Source organism: Motacilla alba, chromosome 14 (assembly GCF_015832195.1).
Source record: "Motacilla alba alba isolate MOTALB_02 chromosome 14, Motacilla_alba_V1.0_pri, whole genome shotgun sequence".
Lineage (NCBI taxonomy): Eukaryota > Metazoa > Chordata > Aves > Passeriformes > Motacillidae > Motacilla > Motacilla alba.
The window spans coordinates 10,907,175-10,930,346 of record NC_052029.1 but is presented as its reverse complement, the minus strand read 5'-3'; the positions used below and the strand labels follow the sequence as shown (position 1 = coordinate 10,930,346).

Here is a 23,172-nt window from a genome sequence, read left to right as displayed (position 1 = left end):
GGAAGAAGCCTACTCTGTGTAACCTTGTTCCTTCTTTAAATATCAGGGGGCCTCTTAGTTCAAAAAAATCCTTCTGCTTCTTTTCAGATAGCAAAGTTTGTAAAAAAAAAACAAAACAGACCAACAAACAAACAGCCCGATATCAAGTAAGTCCCTGTTCCCAACATTCCATCAAATGGGTCAGCCATTCATTACATATTTGTGCTGATTTTAACAAACTTGTTACAAGAAGGAGAAGAAAGCATTAGGAATTATAAGGCTCTGAGCAGAGAGAAAGAGGAGAGCAAAGTTCTACTCACATGCAAAAATCAGTTCCCTTCTGCCTATGGCAATTTAACTTCACTTGTAGAGCAGGTATTATAGAAGAGAAAGCACCAAAGAAGAAATGAATATTTTCAGGGAAAACAAGATGTGCTCTAAAGTAGTGCAGAGTGATGAGAGCAGTCTGAGTTTTGCAAGACAGATCTAAATGAGCTTTAAGTGCACAGCAGGTTTAAGGGTGATAAGAGAGAATGAAAGACATTGAAAAAAATAGAATTTGACACTATCATCACAGTTTTTAAAAATCAACTTAAGTTGCTCAATTCAAAAATTACTCTCTACCACCTTCTAATGAAATCAACATGTGGATCTCATATAAGGGAATCTTGATACTTTCCAAACAAGAAAGGCATGAAAGTGTAACACAAGTGAAATAATAATAAAAACTGAGAAAGACAGGAGCCAGCCAAAAGACTATAGAAGAAGAACACCATAGTGCCAAAGATGAAGTCCATAAGAAAAAAAAGCCCAATACACACACTCTGTCTTTGTTTACAGACCAAGGAAGACAACTGAAAAGGTACCTTTATATTCATAACCCAGCTTCAGCAAAACCATTTGAAATAGTTGCACTAATAGTGATGCAAAAGATGCTGCAGTATTTTTGACCAATCGTAGAATCTTACTCATGTAGAAATATGTTCCTCCTATTGAAAAAAACAGTGTGAATACAAATTATTCATCCATAGAAATATGTACTTCTGTTCTCTGGTCACCATTAGCTTGTGTAAGAGTGAGGACAAAGCAGGGAAAGCCTTTGTTTAGCTAAGAGTATGAAACTTCAGAAAGCGTGGTTTGAAAAGTCTGGGTGTATTAGATATTGCATGAAAGCTTTTGTACGATTAACACACCCTGGATAATGACTTCAAGGCAAAACGTATAACTTCAGCAAGAACAGCTTTGCTTAGTGAGATTGCAGAACTCTAAAGAGCAATGAATTCCTTGCTTATGGAACTCAGGATTCCTCACTGATGTAAACTGCTGATCCTGATTCTGGGGTCACAGTTCCCAAGAGACACTACAGTGGCATTCTGGATTTGAAGAAGTAAGGACTGCTCACAATCTTCCCGGCTGTTACATCAGAGGAAGTTCCTACAGAGGTCTGCCTGAAATGCTAGAGACACACCCTTCTCCAGAGCCACAGGAACAAAGCCAAAATCTACCACTGCCACCGTCCTAGACTCAGCCACATCCCAAAAACCATGACTGTGTGCCTTTCCCCACCCACACACCCCCAAAGTCTGACTCAAACCCCTAGATTAAAGTTCAAAGGAATGTACAAAGATGAGGAAAACTCTCGTGTGAATACAAACTCAGAAGTACAGAAAAAGTGGCACTGCATGAAAATTTTAACTAGTTGACTGCTCAAGTCGAAAGAATTCCACCCTGTACTACACACTAACTAAAAAGAAATACTTCAGTATTTGAAGTCACATCATATAGCTCAAACAGACTAATTACTTTTTCTTGTACTGAAAACAAACTTCATTCAAGACTTAACAAACCTACAAAATTCCACAGATAGCTCCTAATTCAAGGTCATTAAGGAAACAAATCCTTTGTGGTAACTGAGGACTACCAGTAATCAAGAAACTCCAGGTGCAAGAGGCAGGCAGATATGGGCAAGACAATGAGGAAAACAATCCACTGAATGGAGATTGTCTTGGAAAGGCAGAATGTCATTTATACAGACTCAATTTCAGTTTTAGTATTGTAGTCACTAGAGTGACTATTTGGAATCAGTTTTTCCCTTTGGAGCTCAAGTATTCATGTAGGTTTAGCTTTTAGAAACACTATAAAAAGCTGCAAGGTTAAAAGAGGAGGAAAAAAAGGAAGCAGAAAGTAGAAAGCCCTCTCAGAGACTCCCTTGATAACACAAGCACTGCAAAGTAACAATTCTGCTCAACCTTGAAAATTCAAATCACATAAGGGATAAAAAATTGTAAACCAAAAAGCACAGAAACTTTGTATCTAGAAACCATGACCAAATATTTCATAGGCAGAGTCATGCAGATCTGATGTCAGATTAGGACACTTACAATCAGTGCTGGCTGGCCAAATAATTTTATAACTTAAGATACCAGGGCATTTGAATTTTGTAATTGGTTGATTTCTACAGCAGCACTGAAAATCTGTAGATTATATATCAGAATCTGACAAGTACATAAAATTTCAACTGATACACAAAAAGGTATTTCATATAAAAGCTGATCTCTAAATTCAGTTATTGGCAAGTTCATCAGGGTCAGACAGATGCACTGCAGAAATGAAACACAAGAGAAAGCGACTTACTAGATGCATGTTTCTGACTCCTGTCCCTAGTGTAGATCCTGGAGGATGGCATGTGGGAAGCTGAGTAGGCAGTGAGGACCTCCTTCCTCTCTGACAGCATGCTGCAGTCACTGCACGTGTAGCCGTTCAGCGTGGGCTGCAGCTCTGCTGCTATGCCCCCGTTCCCCTGCAGCAGCGTGGTGTCACTGCCTGCAAACACAGAGCACAACACCCATGGCAGCACTGCCAGCACCGTGCCTCTCCCACAGAAACCATGTGGAAGGAAAAGCAAAGTGTACTTACCTTTGGGGTCACCTTCTTCATCAAGGCCTGCAAACAAAAAAAAATAAAAAAAGAAATTGGTCCCAAATATAAGAAAGACCTGAATTGAATTACAATATCTGACACGAACTCAAGTTAGAAGTCTCACTAATTTTATGACTTAAAGAAAGTCTCTTTATGGTTAGCATTTAACATATTTTGCAGCCCATCAGAGAAACATCTATCCAGACCTTACTGTATAAGGGTAAGAGTTGTGAAAATCATCCCACCACAGAAGCGGCAGGCAAAACAACATGAATGCCAGCTACACCTTGACTCAGTTCCCACAAGAACTTAAAGCAGCAAACTGCATGCTTACAATGTTTCTGGCTGCTTGATAACAACTTTGATACTACCGTATTTAAAATTCTGTTGTAAGAGACAGGTTATCTAAAATTTAGAATGGGTTCTACCAAGATAGACACAATTCTTCCCACTAGGATGCTGGGAAGGTCACAAGTATTCTGACTGGAAACAAAGAGTCTGAATTGGGAGATAGAACAAATTGCTGAGATGGTTGTACACAGTGCTTCACATAGACATTATGTTATATAGACAACTCTCATATTTTTATCTTTGTTGTAGAGAAAAGGTTCCAGGAAAATACATTTTGGTATAGTTAAAAAGCCAAACCAGCCAGCCACATACAAAAACCCTTTTGGGAAATTCTGAAATGCCACTAATTTGAAACTTTCATATTAAGGTATGTTAAAAAGAAACACATTTCTGCCTACAAACAAGTAAGACAATGCCTTTCCTTTGACTTCAAAAAGAAGTCATATGTTTATCATTCTTTCAATACAGAACTCAGTGTACATTTTGAAGAAAGCAATGAGAGGAGATAATTATGGCAATGCATCACAGAAGTGTTTATGTTTGCTGGCGTATTAACTTGACTGTGAATGTCTTGATGTTAACCATGCCAGTAAATCAAATTTACACACTGGACCATGAATTTCCACTGGGCATCTTAGCAAGCTACAGATGAAGTGCAAATGCACACATGTTTGAGGATAGGATAGACAACAGGTAGGGCAAAGATCATAAATTTATACATACCAAACCAAACAGTTTGCACGTTTAATACAAGCAAAAGCAATTTTTGCCTACCCCAGAAATGATCAACTTCTGTCTGTTCCCGAATCAGAGACTCATCCAATATAGTGGATATCATTGATGTATCACTGGCATGGCTATTGAAACTGCTCTGGCTAAAAATAGATGAGCTGGACAGATTTTTCCTTGGCACATGTCTTCCACTGCCAGACTGCTTGCTCATACTTCTGCGCTGCTTTGCCACCCTAGGAAACAAAGGCAAGTAAGACATGGCACTGAAGACACACATTGCTGTCACTCTCTCACTTTATTAATAAGTTAATTAACAGTCATTTCAACACTGATGTGACTAAACAGAGCAAACAAGATTTAAAAGGAAGTCCTCACCTTCAAGCACCTATAATTTGACAAAGACTTTTGTAAAAAAATTGTCATTGCAAACCACATACTGAACATAAATGTCAGAGTGTGGCAGCAAACACCAAGAACAAAAATAAGACCTGTAGATAACATTTTGCATTATTGTGTTCAAACAGTAAGACTCAGGATTTACTTGTGATGACTAAAAATGCTTACTTAGACTGATCCCTGAAGGACATGCTTCCAGCATAAGAGCTATCATGAAGGGAATCACTCTGCCCATCATCTGATTTACTGTATCCTCCAGCAGCCAACCGTAAACTACGCCGTGACATTCTGGGTGAATCAAACACTGGATCTATTTTGTTCTCAGTCTCAAAATCCAAAGCAGATGAAGAATAACTCGAACTGCAGTAAAATAAGAGCAGCAAAGTTACTGGGAGAATTTTCAACCTGGTAACAAACATGTTTTTCAAGCTAGCCCAAGTTTCCATTAAATGCAGTTTATTTGGGGTTATGGTACAATCCCCACAAGATATACCAAGTAACCTAGATATATGTAGATATTCAAGGTTCTCCTAGGCAATTCATATTACCAGTTCTACAACTGAAAACAAATCACAGAAAGAAACAACCACCATGGAAACCATGTGTTTAGCCAGAGCAAGCAGTCATTCTTTTGGTTCCAATTTGAGAGTAGAAGCCATTCATGACACAGTTTCTTCACCATGCCTAGCAGCAAATCAAAAATGGCACACTCCAAGTTGCAAGGCAAAGATTAATTTTCAGTCTAAGTTTACTTTTGTTGATTTTCTGTTTGCCAAGTCCTTGCTTTGAGAACTGAAGATCCATATGCCACATTACTCTGAATTTCCACCTCTCAACAAGTAGGAACTTCCTCCCTTTAAGATACTTAAAGACCTCCCTACTTCAGCTATTTCAGTTTAACAACCATTACTTGTTTTTAAAAAAGTAGTTTAAAAATATTTCTTAATTTAATGCAAACCATTAGAAATATTTAACTCAGAACAAAAAATGTTTAGAGACTTCAATTTGTTTTTCTCCACAGAGGCAAGTTTACACATAGATAGCCTTCATGCCGTTACCCCAGGAACTCCACATTTTGACACGTGATTCTCTCAGAGTCTCCATGAAAACTTACAGTGAAAACAAAGCAGCAAAACAAGGCAAACACAAACAGATTAAGCTGAGGAATCTGTAAGAAATACATTTACCAAAGCAGAAGTTCAGCCTAAAGCAGAATTCTCATACTTACAACCAAAGGGAACATTCAGTTATGTAAGTGAGCAGAGGCTGCTGGCACAGGGCACTGCACTGCAGGTCAGGCTCCAGAACTGCTCAGCCCTGTGACCCACAGCATCCAAATGCTAAGTGCTCTGGGCCAGCTTTCATAAGGACTCTGTCCCTTCTTGGGCCACAGGAATATACAGAGATGTAACAGCACTTCAGTACTCCTGGAGGCTTTGTTTGTTTTTTTTTTAAAGAAGAGATAAGCAAAGAGTTGTTTATGACAGCAGCTCTTTCTCCCCAAACAAAAAGAAACAAGCAAATTAGATCTTAATGAGTAGATTCTACTGTGCAACCTGTATTTGAAACGGAAGCTTTCCCTTTAAAATACACACAAACAGCTACCATAAAATGTATTTGTGTAAAAACGTCTTAATGGAAATAGCTTTCTCACACCATTATTGAAGACCTCAGCACATCACAAAGTAATAATATGGTAAGTATTGTACTGCTTCAGCATAGAATTAAGCTCACACCAGAAGGCCTTGAAGCTACATTTACAGTAATGATGTAATTCTGACAAGGTGGTGCTTTTGAAACCAGTTTCTTCATTGCTCCTCAACACAAAGTAGAGTATGTAAGATGGGGCTGTCAGAGCATGCCAACTGCACTTCTTTTGGCTAAAACACCAACACAGACAACACACTGCTGGAAAATATCTCAAGGCTGCAAAACCAGCTGGGCATTCAGCCTAAAAGATCAGACCAGAGTCTGTCCAAAGTAGCTGCTTCCATTGCCCAGAGTAGCACAGATTTGATGGCAGGGCTTTGGTTCTGTGTGCTGGATCTCACTGGTCTGCCCTGATAACACTGGCACGTGCAGTGCAACCCTGTGCAAGGCAGGAAAGAGCCTCAGCACAACTTAACAAACCCAGCATGTATACTAAATACATTAGGCTTGTTAATCCTTGCTTTCATTTGGCTGGAAGAGGGAGAAGAAATAACATGTTTTCTCATGTACTCCACGAATTGTAGACTAAAGAGTTTAATTTTTACAGTTTTCAAAAATGCTAAATATAAACGACTCATACTCTGACAGATATGAAAAGAGAATATGGGTTAAATGTGGCTCCTCCTGCTGTTATTCTGAAAGGGTCAAAGCCACAACAGTTTTCTATTGAGACCCTCCCTAAACAGTTGTTTCAGAACTCAGTTTTGCTATTTACATTTGCCACTATGCATTTGCTTTTCCTCATCTTCACCCCACGTTTCTTACAGATACTCAATTCACAAGAACACAAAGTACACAGAACAAGCTGACAGCTGTGACCAGCCTCAATTTGTTTCTGTTTATGAACACTTGTTGTTACCAAGTATCTCAATGAGCATTTATATCAATGTGGGTTGAATAAATAGTTTGAATTTGAGATCTACTATCTAAAAAAACCCAACAAATCATCATGGAATCTTTTTAACAAAAGGGGCTTGTCTCTCACTTACGCAGGGTAATAATTCTCTTCACATTATCACTCCTCTGGCAGCAGGACAGTACCTAGAATTCTCCTACTTGCCATCTCACTTCCCATGCTTTGGAATGCAGCTTTTTTTCTTCTACAGAAAAAATCTGCAGTAAATTAAAAAAAAAACCAAAAAAACAAAACACTGCCTTTCCTTTCAAGGGCCAGAAATGAACCTGTACATTGATGTCCTCCTATGCAGTATCTACAGCTAACCAAGAAACACTCCAAAGGTGGGATGCAATCAGCCTACACTCCTGGGTAACCTCTGCAAACACTGAGGACTCTGGTTCCTTCCCTCAGCAAACAGCTCCCATGGCTGCTGGCAGAGCTGCTGGCTGGATCTAGTCTTACATTTCCAGTTTCTTGATACTTCTTCAAATGAGCTTCTGCAGAGTAAGAATGTCCTAGACTTCACCGGGTTATTTTTCAAATAAGTGGAATGAGAATGAGGTCTGCCAATTTTAGCATGCCTATAGCTTGTCTGAAGGACCTTAAGTGTCATTTATTTATAAATACTGCTTGGAATGAAATGGGCAGTGATGCTCTTGACTATTCAGGATAACAAGCATATGCAATACACCTAGAGAACTACAACTGAACAGACATCTCCTAACATGGACAGACATACAGTCAATACAAAAAGATTCACTGGCTTTCTAACCAGAGGCATTACTTACATTAAATGACCAAGGACACTACCTTGAATTGTTTAGTTTCTTCAGTCAGACCCAGAACATACTGAAAAACCTCAAAGGATTTTATTCAATTACTGTGCAGAAAATTACATCCCAGTTGAATGCTCTGACACAGAAAATCAAATCAAATTCTTATTGATTTAACCCTTATTTGTGAAGAAGTGTTAAAGCCACCCAAACTGACAACACAATTCAAAAGATGATGGTGACTAAAAAGAAAGATCAGTCATAAGAGTGGGGCGTAAATTGTATGTTGACAGGTGGGTGAGATTCACAAGTTTGACTTGCCGTTGGAGGAGGATAAAGATTATTTAGCTATATCAGTTAAATGTTTTTCTGATTTGGGCTGGAGGAGTAGAAGCACAAAGTAGAAGCACTAAGCTATGAACATACAGTGATTCCAGTGAGTATTAATATAAGTTCTATTAATAAATCATAGCCAACTCTATTAATAGCTTTGTGGTATCAAATTTCTCTGTACTGCTTTCTGCAGGGCTACATCCCAAGCTAATTTCTTTAAATAAAAGATTCTGTAAAGACTGAATTGTCAAAGGCAGAATAAACCAGATTAGAATATAAGCAAAGCAAACACAGGTGAGGGGTAAGAAGGAACAAATTTCAACATGAAAATATTTCTAAATAGCAATTTCCTCAGAGTCTTCAAATATTGTTTGACCCAGAGTAGGAAGAGCTACAATAACAGATGTCATTCTGCACACACAGAGCAAGCAGAGGCACAGCAAGAGTCTGCACAAGAGACTGTGGTTTACTCCCTTGACACCCTGAAAGCAGTGTCACGTCAGTGTACCAAGTAGTTTGCTCCCATTATTTTAACATTTGGGGCGTCACACAATCTTAAAGAAAGAGCTTGCCAATCCTTCTTTTCTACACAAGGAACAATTACAATTAATTAATTTCAACCTAGTTTAACTATACTGGCCCTCATTAATTGTTATTAAACTTCATCTTACCCAGCTCTATCCATTTCTGAGGATATGCCTACTAGTTTAACACAGTGAAATGGCAAGCTGGAAAGTTTCAGGACATATAACCCCTTCATAACTTCTCAGTTTTGCAAAGCAGTCTTGATTTATGCAGCAAGACAATCACTCAGTTGTCCCCTAAATAAACCCCACCGAAGTCATAACTAAATATCCTCCAGCTGTCCAATAGGATTCAGCATTCTGCATCTTCCTTTCTACTTGCCCACTGTTTCACGGGTTGAGAATTTTGGACACCACCACCACAGCGGTTTAACCTGTCAGCAGTTACAATATTTCAACCAATCTCCAAGGTACATTTGCAACACAAAGGTAACTAAACTCACTCAGTAATACAGAAGTGAAACTGCTGCTGGATACAAAGCATCACTTCTCATTGCCCAGCAAGCTTTTCTTGAAATTATGAAACCCACTTGTATATAACCAACATTTTACCAATAGTTTTTCATAAAATTCAGGAAAAATTGCAATTGAATTGATACAGCACAAAACATGTCACATTTTGCAACACTACTGACATAAGGCTATAGCTTTAAAAAAAAACACAACAAAAAAAACATGATCCCAAACAGAAAATGGAAATGTACAGTTTTGGAGCACACAAAAGAAGAGAATTAACTCAGTAATCTTTTAATGCTACAGTTTTGCCAACTTCTGTTTTACTGGCAAGTAGCCAAATATTCTCCTATCTCTATAATGGATTTTAATAACAACACATAATGACATACAGAGGGAATAGAAAAGCAAATCTCATCTGCATCCCAATGAACAATCATTTTTTAAACCTAAAATTAGCTAAACCAATAACTCAGATCATTGTTATATCACTGATATATTGTGAACTAAATATATATATATATATATATCAACAGCAGGAAAAGCTCAATAGATTAGAACAGCAACAATCTGCTACATTAATAGTAAGAAACTCAAAATAGGCATCACAACACTTATTCTGAATACATAATACAAAAACTACCAAACACTACAGTTAGTTTCTAGAAAGTTGAAGTGATTTATGCAAAACAAAGATACAAGAATAAAACAAGATCATTAGAACATAGGAAAAAAGATACGATACAAGGGAAAGCAAGTTCATTAGAACACAGATTTTACATTCACCCAACAAGCAGCTTTGCTAAAGAAGTAATCAATATTTAACTTCCAGCCAAGTCCCACACTAGCAGCAATGAGCGCGCAAAAATCGGTGTTTTAAAGTGAAAGTGGTCCCAAGTCACAAAAGAAAGCACACACCAAAGCTACAAGACACAAAACATCGAAGAATTTTGAGGACATATTTATAGAAATCCAACAGCGGTTGTAACTAGGCGGACACAAGTTATTCATAGCAACTAATAAACACTGAGTCATTATCTTAGTCATTGTCCTGTTAGTTCAACATTTTCTTTCCTCCAGCTAGGACACAGCACTTGTTTTCAAACCAGACTAGAAAAAGCCCACTTCTTCAAAGAAGTCAGCTACTTACCATGAAAGCTCAACTCTCCAGATAAGCAACATTCAGAGAACAGACAGTTTGTCCACAAGAAGAAAAGGGTTCTCACCTGAGTGCATATGTATAGCCAGTGTTCTCTGGCAGACATTGGGGAGGGGTGTACGTGTGTAGACGTGAAAAGTCCATGATGACAGTTTCAAATCATACTGTAAAAGGTGAAAATAAAGTAATGCAATGACTTAAAATTACATAAAGTCAATCTAGGAGCCCTTGCACTGTTCAGCCTGTGTTATTAAGTATTGAATAAAAGAGCTATTAGCAGAAACATGGAGCTCTCAGCAGTGGAGTAGTATTGCTGCTAGTGCCAGGTATCCCTTATCATTACTACAGGAAGCTCAGGGTATTTCTGGCTGTGACCTTCTTTATGATACCCTACTTTCAGCTCTTTCCAAGTTCTCTGGAAGTTCTCTGGCTTAGTTATGAGCCAAACTCTTATCACAACCAAATTACAACACTTCCACAGGAACTATGTTATGCTGGAATCCCCTAAAGAAGCTAAGTGTAAAAATCTAAAGAACCATGCAGCCATGCTTCAGAGATCTCTTCAAAATGTGTTTTGCTTTGAGTGCCCTCCGAGCAAAGCACAGGCTGCTCTGTGCACCAAGGATGCTGCAGATGAAACCTGAGAAAGTTTTTACATATAGTCAAATAATTTTACTCCAGGACTTTTGAATACCATCCACTAAGCAGCGAGGGAGTATCCGTCACTTCACAGAATTTATTCCTGCCATTAAAACCACTGAATACACACCCTAGCAAAAGAGCCAATTGCAAAGTGACTCACAGGGTAGAATTAGGCACATTTTCCAGAGTGCCATCCACTTCCAAAAAAACAAACCCAAAGCCAAAACTACCAAATGAAAACCACCCAAGCAACATTTGTAAAACTTTCCATGGGGTCCTTGAAAGGTATTATAGCTTTTGGAAGAAAATAAAAACTGATGTTGTCATATCAATTAACTTGTGGTACTAGAAACAATTTGATTTTCAATTTCAAAATATTTGCAAAAAACCTTCAGCCCTCCTCAGTTTTATCAGCCAAAGAAAATTTTTAATTTTGCAGAAAAGATTCTTGGATCATAGCTTATTCTTAGTTAACAAATAGGGATTTGGCTATTCTGGATTTGCATGGTTAGCAAGGCAGAATCCTGGCTACTTGCAGATTATCTATGGCTCCTGTTTCAACAGCAGTAAAAGATATTCCACACATCTGTGATGACATATCTGAACCAGCATAAAAATATCCCCAGCTAATTTTCATAATCATAACATCAACAAGCATCTCATTTTGGAGATGCAGTTTCCTATGCTGAAATAGGAGTTTTTATTTTGTACAGCTACATATGCATAAGCAATGGGGACAAAAAGCAGGTACAGGCAAAAGCAGCTCAAAAGCAATCTGTACACGTAACATTAAAATGCTCTTAGTCAGTCTACCTGTAGCCTCCAAATCCTGAGGTCAGTAAGGCAGGAGGGTATTTCCATGACTACTGAAGACTTAAAAATACTAAAACTTCCAGGCTTAAGCATCGTACCTTCCTGAATCCAAGCACCTCCCATACAAAGTGGAGTTAATGAAAAATAAGGTCTCTTGCTATTTACTTTTTTTTTTGTATTATAGAAAACACTTTCCATTAAGTCATCCTCTACATTCACTTCATTTGCCCGAGAGCCATAATGTTTTCACTAACTTGTATATAAATGTATTGTTTGTTTACAGGAAGCTTAAATCAGTAGTGCGGAAGTATTAGCAAAGCAGCCTCATTCTTTTGCTAGAATGAGCAGCAAATTCTGTTGGAATATGTAACAACTGCTGCCTTACTTTATCAACAAACAGGAGCTCAATTTAGCACATAGGAAATGGGGACCAGAGAGCAATGGCTCGCCAGGAACAGAAGTGGAAATATTGTGAATTTCAAGATGAGGAAAGCTGATAACATCAGAGAGCACTTGTATTAAAGAATAACAAAACAGGTTTCTCAGACATATGCCTACTGAAGCTGAAAACTATGACTAAGGTTTATCTGTTTATCTGTATCATGCCAATGAAGATTTTTAATCCCCAAGGTAGAAAAACCATGTTCAGCTTCCACTGGAGTTGATGTGCGTGCTTAGCACGCATCATTTCATCATAAAACCTAATTTTTAACTGGCAACCCAGTAGCTAATCCTTCTGACACCCAGCAATATTTTCCCACATGGGAAGCTCAGCTATGCCAGTGAGCTTTGAGTAGCTCCCCAGCTCCTCCCTGTCTGCACTGCCCATATGGGCAGGGCAACGGCCGAGTTTGAAAAACAACATATTGGCTCAGTTTCTTCCCTGTTCTTTTCCCCTTCACTACCAGTTCTCTCTTTACTTGATTTCTGAACAAATCAAATGCTAGAACATAAACAGTGTTTCTTATTTGATAAGGTTTTAATTGTATCATTAAGTGATTATAGATAAAATATGTGCTTGACAAAGGCAGTGCTAACTGCAAAGCCTCAAAGGTACTCAGGCGTAGGTCTATTAATAGCAGGGTTTCATAGCACCCAGCTCTCCAGTGAAGATATCAGGTTTGCCATCTAAACACCACACTTAGAAACCACTCTTGGAAGATTTAGGGCCTTGGTTTGATTCACTGCTTGTCTGATGCTCTAAAATTAATTCTGACTCAAAAGGAGAAATCTCTACTTGATTTTTCAAAGCAACAAAACAGGCTTAACTGACTTAAAAAGAATTTGAAAGTCATCTTCAGAGATGACCACTACCATCTGCAAAAATGGGCATCTAGAATTTACTATGAAACTGGATTTTTTTTAAGCCTGACTTTTAGTTCAACAGCTTAATCTTAGTTATCCACCTCTTCAAAACAAATGATCAACCAAATTTATTTAGAAATATTCTACATCTGTATTACAAAACAGACACAGGGTGGGCAGAGGACATTGACTCACTCTAATTTGTTCACTCATGTTTAACAGCACTCCACCTTTCATGTATTATCTTCCTCCTGACTTATGAAACTTTCATACACAACTGGAACAGAAAGAGACATGCTAATAAAATATTTTGAAAATCTTAAATCACAAAACTTGGCAGAGAGCCTGAGAGGTAGGCACTGCACTTAGTTCCAGTTTGAACACTTCTAGGTGCCCAACACCTTTCTGCTTTAGGTACCACAGATCTGTCTGGACTCAGTTTCATGTAGACTTTTAATCTCAGCCTGGTTGCAGATTGCCAGGCCCAAACTCTAAAATAGCCTTTTTTCCCTTTTGTAGAAGCCCATAAACATCTACTTCTAATACTAAGGTATGTATAGTGCAAGAATCAAGCCTGTAGCTGTACAGAAGCCCCAGTAACAAGAACACTTTGATAAGACAGCCCACAGTGAATTACAGGGAAGCACACAGTTCCACTGGAAGGCCTCAGCTTCCATGCCAACTTCCATGCTCCTGCAGAGGAGACAGCTGGACTATTTGCCTTTTTTTGGGAAGCAGACAAAACAGTCATCCTAAGCATCAGCTCTCCCTTGCAATTAAACTGAATCTGTGTTACAATAAGTCAGCCCAGCAGAAGGGCAGGAGAAGACAGACTGTGACTCTGTCAGAAGGCAAGGAAGCCCAGGAACTCCTGTAATCAGTGCAGCAGAATTTACCTGCACACAAGGCCCTTGGCTGTCTCCAAAGGACTTTGAAGCTTCTGAGTGACATGAGGCTGCACCACTAGCTCAAAAAAAAGCTTATCTGACAGTCACTTTCACAATCAGCCAGCCTCAACAAAGTCCTAGCACCATGGCAGCAAGCTTCCTGGCTTGCAGGAAAGATGATGAAATGCTCCACGAATGGCCTTTTCGCACAGAAGCATCACAAGGCAGGGGGAGCAGCACCAAACACTGCCCACGCACTACAGACCCCTCACAGGGACAGACACAAACCCTCACTGATGGCTTCTGGGGTACACAGACTTTTACAAACATACTGTCCAGGCAGTTCCTCATGAAACCCTTTGTAACCAACGAAGTGGTAAACTGTCATTTCACAAAAGGGACCCTGGCAGAGTAGAAATACTCACCAAAGCCTGTTAGACAATGAGAAAATTCCCAAGACAGCATGTCTTATTCTTTATGTTACAAGGGATAAAAAATGATGCAATAAAGTCTTAGATATTAGTAGTACTGCTTCAAAAAGAACATTTACTACCCTCACATTTTAAAGCCAAGTAAGTTTAAGTCACTATGACGTAACACCTTTGATGCCACAAATGTGAGCAGATTTAGGGAAACTGTCAATAACAATGAAAGTGGAACATGCAAACTCCATCAGTTTCTGAGAGCAACCCATTTTTTACTTGTAATTTCAATTTTTATTCCGTTCTATTATTCAGAATAAGCAATAAAATCACTGGTTTTGGTTAAAGAACACAAATTCCTAAGTATGTATACTCCACGAAGGATGTTTCACCATAGCAAGGTAATTACTGGCTTGAACAGGCTGAAGAGCAAAGAGCTCCAAGCTAAATCAACACTTTATTAAAACACACATTCATAAAACATTATCATTCCTTTAAAAGAGCAACCCAAGAGCAAACAAACAAAAAAAACCCACAAGTAATAAAACCGGTATTTTACTAGATGAGCGTTACGGCAAATCCCCAAACACAGGTACCAAACTACAGCACTAACAACAAAACCCAGCTCCATCACAACACTGCACACGGACACTGTGTACCTCTGGAAACGCTTTTTAAAGGGGGGGCTGACAAACGCCAGCCAGGCGTTCAGCCGCGGCGCGAGCAGCAGCGCTCATTGTTTACACGCAGGGCCCGCAGAGCGGCTCGCAGCCCGGCCCGCTCGCACACGCCCGCCGGGGCCTGGCCGGGCCCCGCGGCCCCAGCTCGGCGCTCCGCCATCCGCCGCGGCCCGGGCTCGGGGCGCGCTGCCCGGCGGGCGGCACACGCCGCTCCACCGAGCCCAAAATGGCTCCCGGCCCCAACAAAGCCCGGCCCGGCCCCCGCGCTCCCGTCACTCGCCCGGTTTGAATTCACTGGAGGCGGCGGCCCGGCCAGCCCCACCGCCTTAACCCCTGCGGCTCCGCTCCCCGGCCCGCCCGGGCACAACAAAAGGCGTGTTTTACCTCGCCCGTCGCGCTCCCGGAACGCTTCACCTGGCCGATAAAACACCCCCGGTACCAGCGATCAAATTAAACCCCCGCATCTTGCTCTTTATAAGCGACACCTGAATGCCTAAACGTCCACGCCTTATAAGCACCAAATTACAAGCCAGGCAAGCACCGAAAAATTAAGGGTATCTATACACCACCACATTTACTAACAGAGCAATGTAAAAAGCCTGCTAAGCTCGTCAATAAAACCCTCCGTCCAGCTCACTCACGACGAAAAACACTCTGCAACTTACTTCCACAACACTGCTATGAAAATCAGCAACTAGTAATTCACCCCCATGTGTAAAAGCAAGAATTAGACATTAGGATTCACTGGGAAAGTCAACAGAAGCATTAGCCTGGAATAGTCAGTTGCAAAGAAATGAAACAGAAACATAAAAAAAAAAAAAAGCAAATATTGAACTTCCTTTTTGCGTAATGTTAAACTGAAAACCAGATGGTGAGATGGGGGGGCCTGCAAATGCTGCAGAAACCCGGAATTTGCTGGCTAATATTTTCCTTCCCTATATTATAAACAATGTATTTTTAAAATGTATTTTATTTTAACATAGTATAATGTTAAATAAGGCAGCGTAAAATAAGGAACGCAAAATAAGGTAAACCAAATACTTTTTCTTCCCAGCAGATCTAAAACTTACTGGAACTGTCAGAAAACAGGTGCTGTCTCCAGTGTTCCTGACACCTCTAGCCCTGTGGTCACTGAAGAGCAGCCAAACGTGACCATGGCATGAGGAACTCAGCACTACCACCTCAAAAGGAGCACAGCACTAAAATAGCACATTTTGCTGTAAAAACACGAGCAGTCACTCACTCGGCGAGCGATGCCAAACTCTTCTACAGTAAACCCGTCTGTTAAACAACACTTTCCCCACAGAAGCAGCTGCCCTGAGGTGACAGCCGGGGGACAGCGAGGACAGGTCTGTCTACCTGTGCTACCCAGAGCAGAGCACGACACCCATGACAGCACGTTACCTTTGCACCAAGGCTCGGCAGCTGCGGCCAGCGCCGGCACCAGCGCGCACTTATCAGCTCTTTCACAATCAGGGCAGAAAGCTGCAGGTTATAGCTTCTTCTAACAAGGAAACCCTCCGGGTGCCAGGCCCAGAGAGACCGTGGCAGCTGAGGTTTCTCTCTCCTCCCAGCGAACAGCGCCGACCGACAGAACTCCGGGCTAACCAGGGGTCATCGCCCGCCCCACGACCCCAGCCCGCGGCGCCTCACGCCCCGCTGCCTCCCCTGCGCCGCTGCCCGAGCCGGGGACACCGATCCCCCGCTCGGGGGAGGCCGCACACCCGAGACACCGCGCCCCGGGGGCTCCCACGCGGGCGGGCGGCCGCCACACGCGGCCCCGGCCCGGCGGGAAGCGGCGGCGGGCGGGCCGGGGCGGGGGACGGGTGAGCGCGGGCGGGGGGCGGTTGGCAACGGCCGGGGCGGGCTGAGCCCCGCCGCCTCCGCGGGGCGGCCGGGAGAGCGCGGCGCGGCCCTGCGCGACGGGGAGAGCCGCGGCGGGGATTACCTGGTGCCGGTGCAGCGGGGGAAAGGCAGAGCCGGCGGCGGCGGCAGCGGCGGCGGCTGAGATTGCCCGGGCCCCGCCCGCTTTGCCAAGGCCGCCGGGAGCCCCCGCCCCGCCCGCGCGGCGCGTGCCGGCAGCGCCCCCTCAGCGCCCGCCCCGCGCGGCCCCTCACACACGGGCACGGGGCTCCGCTCCGCCTCCGCCTCGGGCCCCGCTCGGGGGCTGCCCCCGCCAGCCGCCGCAGCCCCGCCGCCCCCTGCCTCGCCTTCCCCCTCCGCAAAATGGAGCTGTGGGAGCCTCAGTGGAGAGGCGAGGAGAGTTAACTCAGATTTTCACTCTGTTGCTTGACTCACTGACTTTCCCTGCCGGTGTTTCCTCTGTTCCTTCCTACTCGGCCTTTTTGGGGATTTTCCTTCTCTTTGATTTGCCCTCCTCCGCTAAGACTGGCACGGCACACCCGGCCGCTCGGTGGGACTGGAGCGCCTCGGCTCCGTGTGGTGCCCAGCCGAATCTCACCAGTGCTCATCGGGCCTCAGAAACCTCCGCACAGCCACACGGAAAAGAAATCAGAGAATGTTCGGCTTGGAACTGACCTTTAAGCCTATCTAGTTCCAACTCCCCTGCAATGAGCAGGGACACCTCCCGCTGCACCAGGTTCCTCCAAGCCCTGTCCAACCTGGCCTTGAACACTTCCAGGAATGGGGCTGGTTCTTGGCAGAGAAGAAACAAGCCCCATTGTTCAAACACTCGGGAACGTATGCAAATACATTCCGTGTGGAGCCTGTGCCTGAGTGACTTTTTTTAAGCCTTCAGTCTCCCTGAGTCCACAGTTCTCTTGTGGGCCCAGCTGGCAGGGACAGTGCAATGTCAGTGAATAGAACAGGGAATTTGTCACTTGGGAAAGGCTAACCAGGCCATAAGTTGTTATTTACTTGTGTGTGTGAGAGAAATGACTCAGCTTGTTGTGAAAGACTGGCTAATAAATATGTAATTATCAAATAATCCAAATGTTTGGATACAAAATGAGAGAAGGCAGCTAATCCTTAAGAAACAGAAAATGCAAGATAAACACATTCACTTAAGGTATTAGCTGATATTGTTGTAGCACTGATTTTAGGCAATTCCTGTTTCTTTTAGAAGTGCTTCGCTCCAGCTACATGACAGTTTTAAGATGCTGCAGCCAAAGCTGAGCTGACCCCAGTGACACTTGGAAGCCAGTGTCTGGTTTGGTCAGATGTGCAGCCCTGCACCAGTCTCCTCCTCCCTGCTTATGGCTGACTATTTTGCACAATCAGTTTTCTGGCCACTCCTTCTCTTTCTGTACTTACTCCACACCTGTTTTCCTGTCTTAAGAGTAGATAATATTTAAAGGCTTAAGATACTCAGGGCAAAATCACCTCTTAGTTTAAATCTCCTTGATATTCCGTGGTGGTGTGAGGCCAGGCCCTCTCAGGGATGTTTCCCACCCTGTTCCCCTGGAGCCCAGGCAGGGCAGGCAGCGCTCAGCTCTGGTAGGACAAGGCATGTCATTCTCCCAGGGTACTGCCAGCTTCCCAGGCTGCTCTGACTTGTCCTGAGCAGTTGTTTTTCCATCCCAACCAGGCCAAGAGGCTGGATGGAGGATGATGGCTGAAGCTCACTTTTCTCTCCACTCCTCAGCTATGAGAGGCAATAGAGCTCGTTTTAAGTTTCCAGGATTTAAGGGAAACTTGGTCAGATGTCCTGGCTTTGGTAAAACAAGGTGGTGTGTACAGGGAGTTAATTTTTCCACATTTCAGAAGAAACTGCTCTGAGGCAAGCAAAAATTCCTTTAAGGTTTCTCAGCCTCTAATAAGTTCTGAATGTAAAGTGGGCTGACAATTTTATTGGGTAAGCTGAAGTGTATAGAGAAAAATGGTCAGTATTAATAAAAATTGACCACATTAACGTTCCATTTTTAACATTGTAGAGGGCTGTAAAGAATTTAGAGAAAAAAGCTTCCCTAACTGATACCAGATATGAGGAAACTGCAATACAGGGCCAAGCCAATCCAAGGACTACTTTCTCTAGATTTTCCTTCCCTTTTTCCCACATTACTGCTCCCTTCCCACCATGATTCCCATTCCCAGTGCTCTCCTGCAGTCACACCTAGCAAACCTGTTGTGCTCCACATTCTGGTCCTTGCTATCAAAAGGGGCAAATCCCCACAGAGGCTGAAGGTACAGACTGACTGTGGCAGAAACCAGTGCAGCAAGGTGTTTCTGACTGGTGGTACTGGGCATGGCATGCTGCTGCACAGGATGGGACTGGTGGCCTTTGTGTCCATGGCTGGGCAGATCATCACATATATGTAGTAGTATGAAAATTACCTGAAATATCTGTAAATCTGATTTCTTTCTCATTAAATAAAAGGTTTTTTGCCACCTGCATCCCTCTGTGGTTAAGCTCAGCAGGGCCCTTTCCCCGCACCCCTCAGCCAAAGGCAATGGGTGCTGCATCCAGAGCAATTGGGTTATCAGGTGAAGGGGGATGCAGAGCACTTCAGCTCAGTTTTGCCACTAGATCTCCGTGGTCCTGACTTACAGGGGATTTCAGACATTAACAAGAAAAGCCGATTACACCCAAGGCAGGCGGGCAGAGCAGCCGCTCTCCTCATAGCTCTCATCTGCTGCTTCAGCTCAGCTCCTGCTTCTCTGGGGGATTGATCCCAGTAAATGGACACAAGCTTGTTAACTGTAATTTTTGTTGATCCTTCAGATGCCTAATAATGAAGATTTTTTTTTCCTTTATTTTTCTTTCTCTCATTTTAAAACATGGTTAGAGTTTCACATGGAGGGCTGAGACACAGAGCAGTCCATGATGTATCCAGCAGGACCAGTTCTGATCTACTCTTGTAGCAAACAGTTGCTCACCTTCCCTTGCAGGGATCTGCAAATGAATCAGAGGCTTGGCTGCTCCCAAGCCAGCAGTTGGCTTTCCAAAGCCAAGATGTCACTTTATTTTTGGGGCAGTGCTCTATTATCGTGTGGGGCAGACAAGGGGCTTCCTCCAGCAAGATAAAACCTGTGCAATAGCCCATCAGAACTCTATCCTCTCTATATAGTACTATTATAGTACAATTTATTTATAATAAATAAATAAAATAACTTCTACCATAATGACATAAATACCTATTATGGTTATACTGTAGTATAACTGGATAATTTTATCATAGTACTATGTAGTAAAACAGTAGTATGGACAATACTAATTCTTTCTAGTTACTCCTGGTTCTAACTTATTATACCTTAATAGCTAAATTTCTCTGTGTAGAGACTAGACTAGATTAGAGCTGTGATCTGTTATTACAGCCTACAATAACTTTGCAGTTAGAGCTGGAGGTCAGTGTTTGGGAGCAGGCTGCTGACACAAGCAGAGAGGTGCATTAGTGCACCTTCCCGTGGGCTCACATGACCCTGCAGGGCTGGACACCTGCAGAGTGTCTGCAATCTGCCAGAGCTTTCCTGGGAATCTGCACATTGCCTGGATGCACTCACATGGAGGAGAAGTGGATGGATCTGGAACATGCTTAACCACAGCCTCTCCTAAAATGCTCTCTGATGTAGACTCTGTCTCAAAGTTTAGTTATCTCATTTGTCAGTGTCCTCTCAACATCTAATTAATTCAATACATTTAAGGTAGTTAACAAATATATAAAAGATTCTATATTCAGTTAGACAAATGCATGCACTTACCTAAAAACCTCTGTTTTGCTGAGAATCCAAGTCCCAGGATCCTCCACAACAGGTCTTCTGGCTTACAAGGACGAAGACAGAGGCCCAACAGCTTGTCACAGGAAGGGCAGGGCTAAAGGCTGCTTATCTAAAGTGCCTGAAAGTTTGAGATAACAGCTGTGCTCCCCAAAATTGCCCTAGCTTAAAAGTGACGTAATGCATATGGTGCTAGTGACATTCTGTAATGTGCACTAACTAAATCTAGAAAATAGAAGAGCTGATCTGGCCAAACACGAATAAAACCCCAGAACATTTTAGTTGAGTTCCTACTGATCCAGTAAAAGATTGAAGCTGAAAGTTGAATTTCAAAGAAAATGACTTTAAATAAACGACATCCACAGGAGACTCAATAAGAGTAAATTTTTGTAAAGGGATTTAAGAAATTTGGGTTATATAAATTGAAATAGAAGCAAGGTTAGCACATTGTCAAGTCCTACACCCAGAAGACCTAATGAAAGGACGTGTGGCAGATCCCCAGTTTGTCACACACACACAAACAAGATCAAGCTGGTGCTTAGCATGTCTCTAGAAGGACTATTAGAATATTCATTTTAACAAGCTCTCCTGGTTCTGAAGAAAAAGCTGGTTTGTTGGATAATGTGGAGATTTTTCTTTGTGAGGCATCCCACAATGGACTGCTCTGAAAGATAACAAAATGTTCAACATAAGGAAGATAAAAACATTCCCAGCCTGCTGAAGATATCAAGCTTGATGAATACTTCAGCTCTTACTATTTGTGTGCCAGCTTTAGATCATCTTGAAAAACTTTGACCAGATTCCACGTCAACCAAGAATGTTCTCTTCTCTCATCCCACATTTGAAGTTGGGATTGCAAACATCTCTGCTTTAGATCACAAGAGTAATAAAAAGCACTTGACCAACATTTGTACTGCAGCTATCATGAGGCTGTTAATCAGTGGTAAAGAATCTACATTTTGTCAACATAAGAAGCTAAAAATATCATGCCTGTAGTAGTATCATTAAGTGGGATTTATTTAGGGGACTTTCAAGGGAACTTTACCATAGGAACTGGGTTCTTGCTGCTGAAGTGAAACTTTAGGTTGTATCGCAGGAACCTGCTGCTTTGCAGTGCTTTGAAAAGCTATTTTGAGAACAAGGTCTCCGCTAGCATAGAGTCTATTTCCAGTCTAATTTAATTGGCTTTTTAATAATTGATTAGACTAAGGAAACAATTTCATGGAAGCACAGAATAGTCAGGCTGGAAGAGGCCCCTGGAGATGCTGTATGTAGTCCCTCTCCTGCCCAACAGGCTCAGGCAGAACAGGTTTCTCAGGGCTGTATCAAGTCAGATTTTGAATATATCCAAGGCTGGAGACTCCACCTCTTCATTCTACTTAATGTTTTTTAGGGATTTTTATTTCACTCACATTGCCTTATACGAAATTTATATTTTATATACATTGCCTTGTAAGAATTTTAGCTGTCCCTCCATTTACAGTGAGTTAAATAGTTAATAGTTTTTAGTCAATTAAAATGCTGCTCAGTACAGGAACAGCTGTACTTCGGCTTTTCATTAAAAGAAAGCTGAACTTCAAAGACAGCACAAAGGGCCTAAAATGAGTATCCTATTCTACAGGAATGCACAATAGCTTTTGGATCCATAAGAAACTCCTCAACTATTCAGTATCATTAGTATTATTGTCTCTTTTTGGAGAATTTTCAAAGCAAGCCAGTGTTTTGTGGAGAAGTGGCCAGAAGTTTGACTGTGCCTTTAAGCTAGGAATAAAACTTGTCTTGTGCGTGTAATCTGTCTCAAATGTTTCTTTGGGAAGGCAAGTAGACATTGCTGTAAACAGATCACAGGTTGGTTAACAACTATGTCACAGGCCTGAAAAGGTAAAGTTAGGTCAGATGGACAAACAAACACGAGCACTTCCTACAGCATAAGGAGCATGAACAACCCCCACTGAGTCTGTTTTTAGACTTGACACAAAGCCAAGGCACTTGGGAATTAGAAGCCAAAGAGCACTTTCTGCCTGTAATACAGATAATTTGAAATACCCACATCAGAATCCTGATTTTCTGTGATTTGTGTGTGCAAAAAATCCCCAGCACCCTACCCCACAGTGGTGCACACAAGCATCTAGGAGCTCCCTTTTTTATTACGCAGCTGAGAATAGAAGATGACACCAAAACTTACACACTACAAAGCTACTGAAGAAAACCCCAAACAAACCAAGCTTTAACCTAAAGTCACAGAATTTAATTTCAAAGAAATATGCAAACAAACATTGCTTGCTTTCCAAGGCACAGTGGTATAAACATAAAAACTGTAAATGATATATATTTAGTACAAAAATAGAAATACTGTTAATCTAAATGACAAAACAGCACATTTTCCCATGTATAAACCTTAATTTAAAAAATTCAGCTTTACTCAGTCATGAAATGTAATACAATAAAAATAAAAACTATTCT

General features: G+C 41.8%; 1 protein-coding gene across 9 annotated transcripts in view; it reads right to left on the bottom strand.

Annotated features, from left to right (window-relative positions):
- Positions 1-20,825, bottom strand: part of SUN1 (Sad1 and UNC84 domain containing 1) — a 33,277-nt gene extending 12,452 nt beyond the window's left edge. For 2 of the 9 annotated variants that reach the window (XM_038150942.1, XM_038150947.1), the window contains exons 1-7: positions 16,985-17,112; positions 10,355-10,451; positions 4,546-4,737; positions 4,024-4,214; positions 2,896-2,922; positions 2,614-2,802; positions 846-968 (exon numbers count right to left, since the gene is read on the bottom strand). In XM_038150942.1, the coding sequence (XP_038006870.1) occupies positions 846-968; positions 2,614-2,802; positions 2,896-2,922; positions 4,024-4,214; positions 4,546-4,737; positions 10,355-10,431 (799 nt within the window). In that variant the 5' untranslated portion in view covers positions 10,432-10,451; positions 16,985-17,112. The other 7 variants (XM_038150949.1, XM_038150951.1, XM_038150944.1 and 4 more) reach the window with 6 other exon arrangements.
- Positions 20,826-23,172: the final 2,347 nt, after the last annotated feature.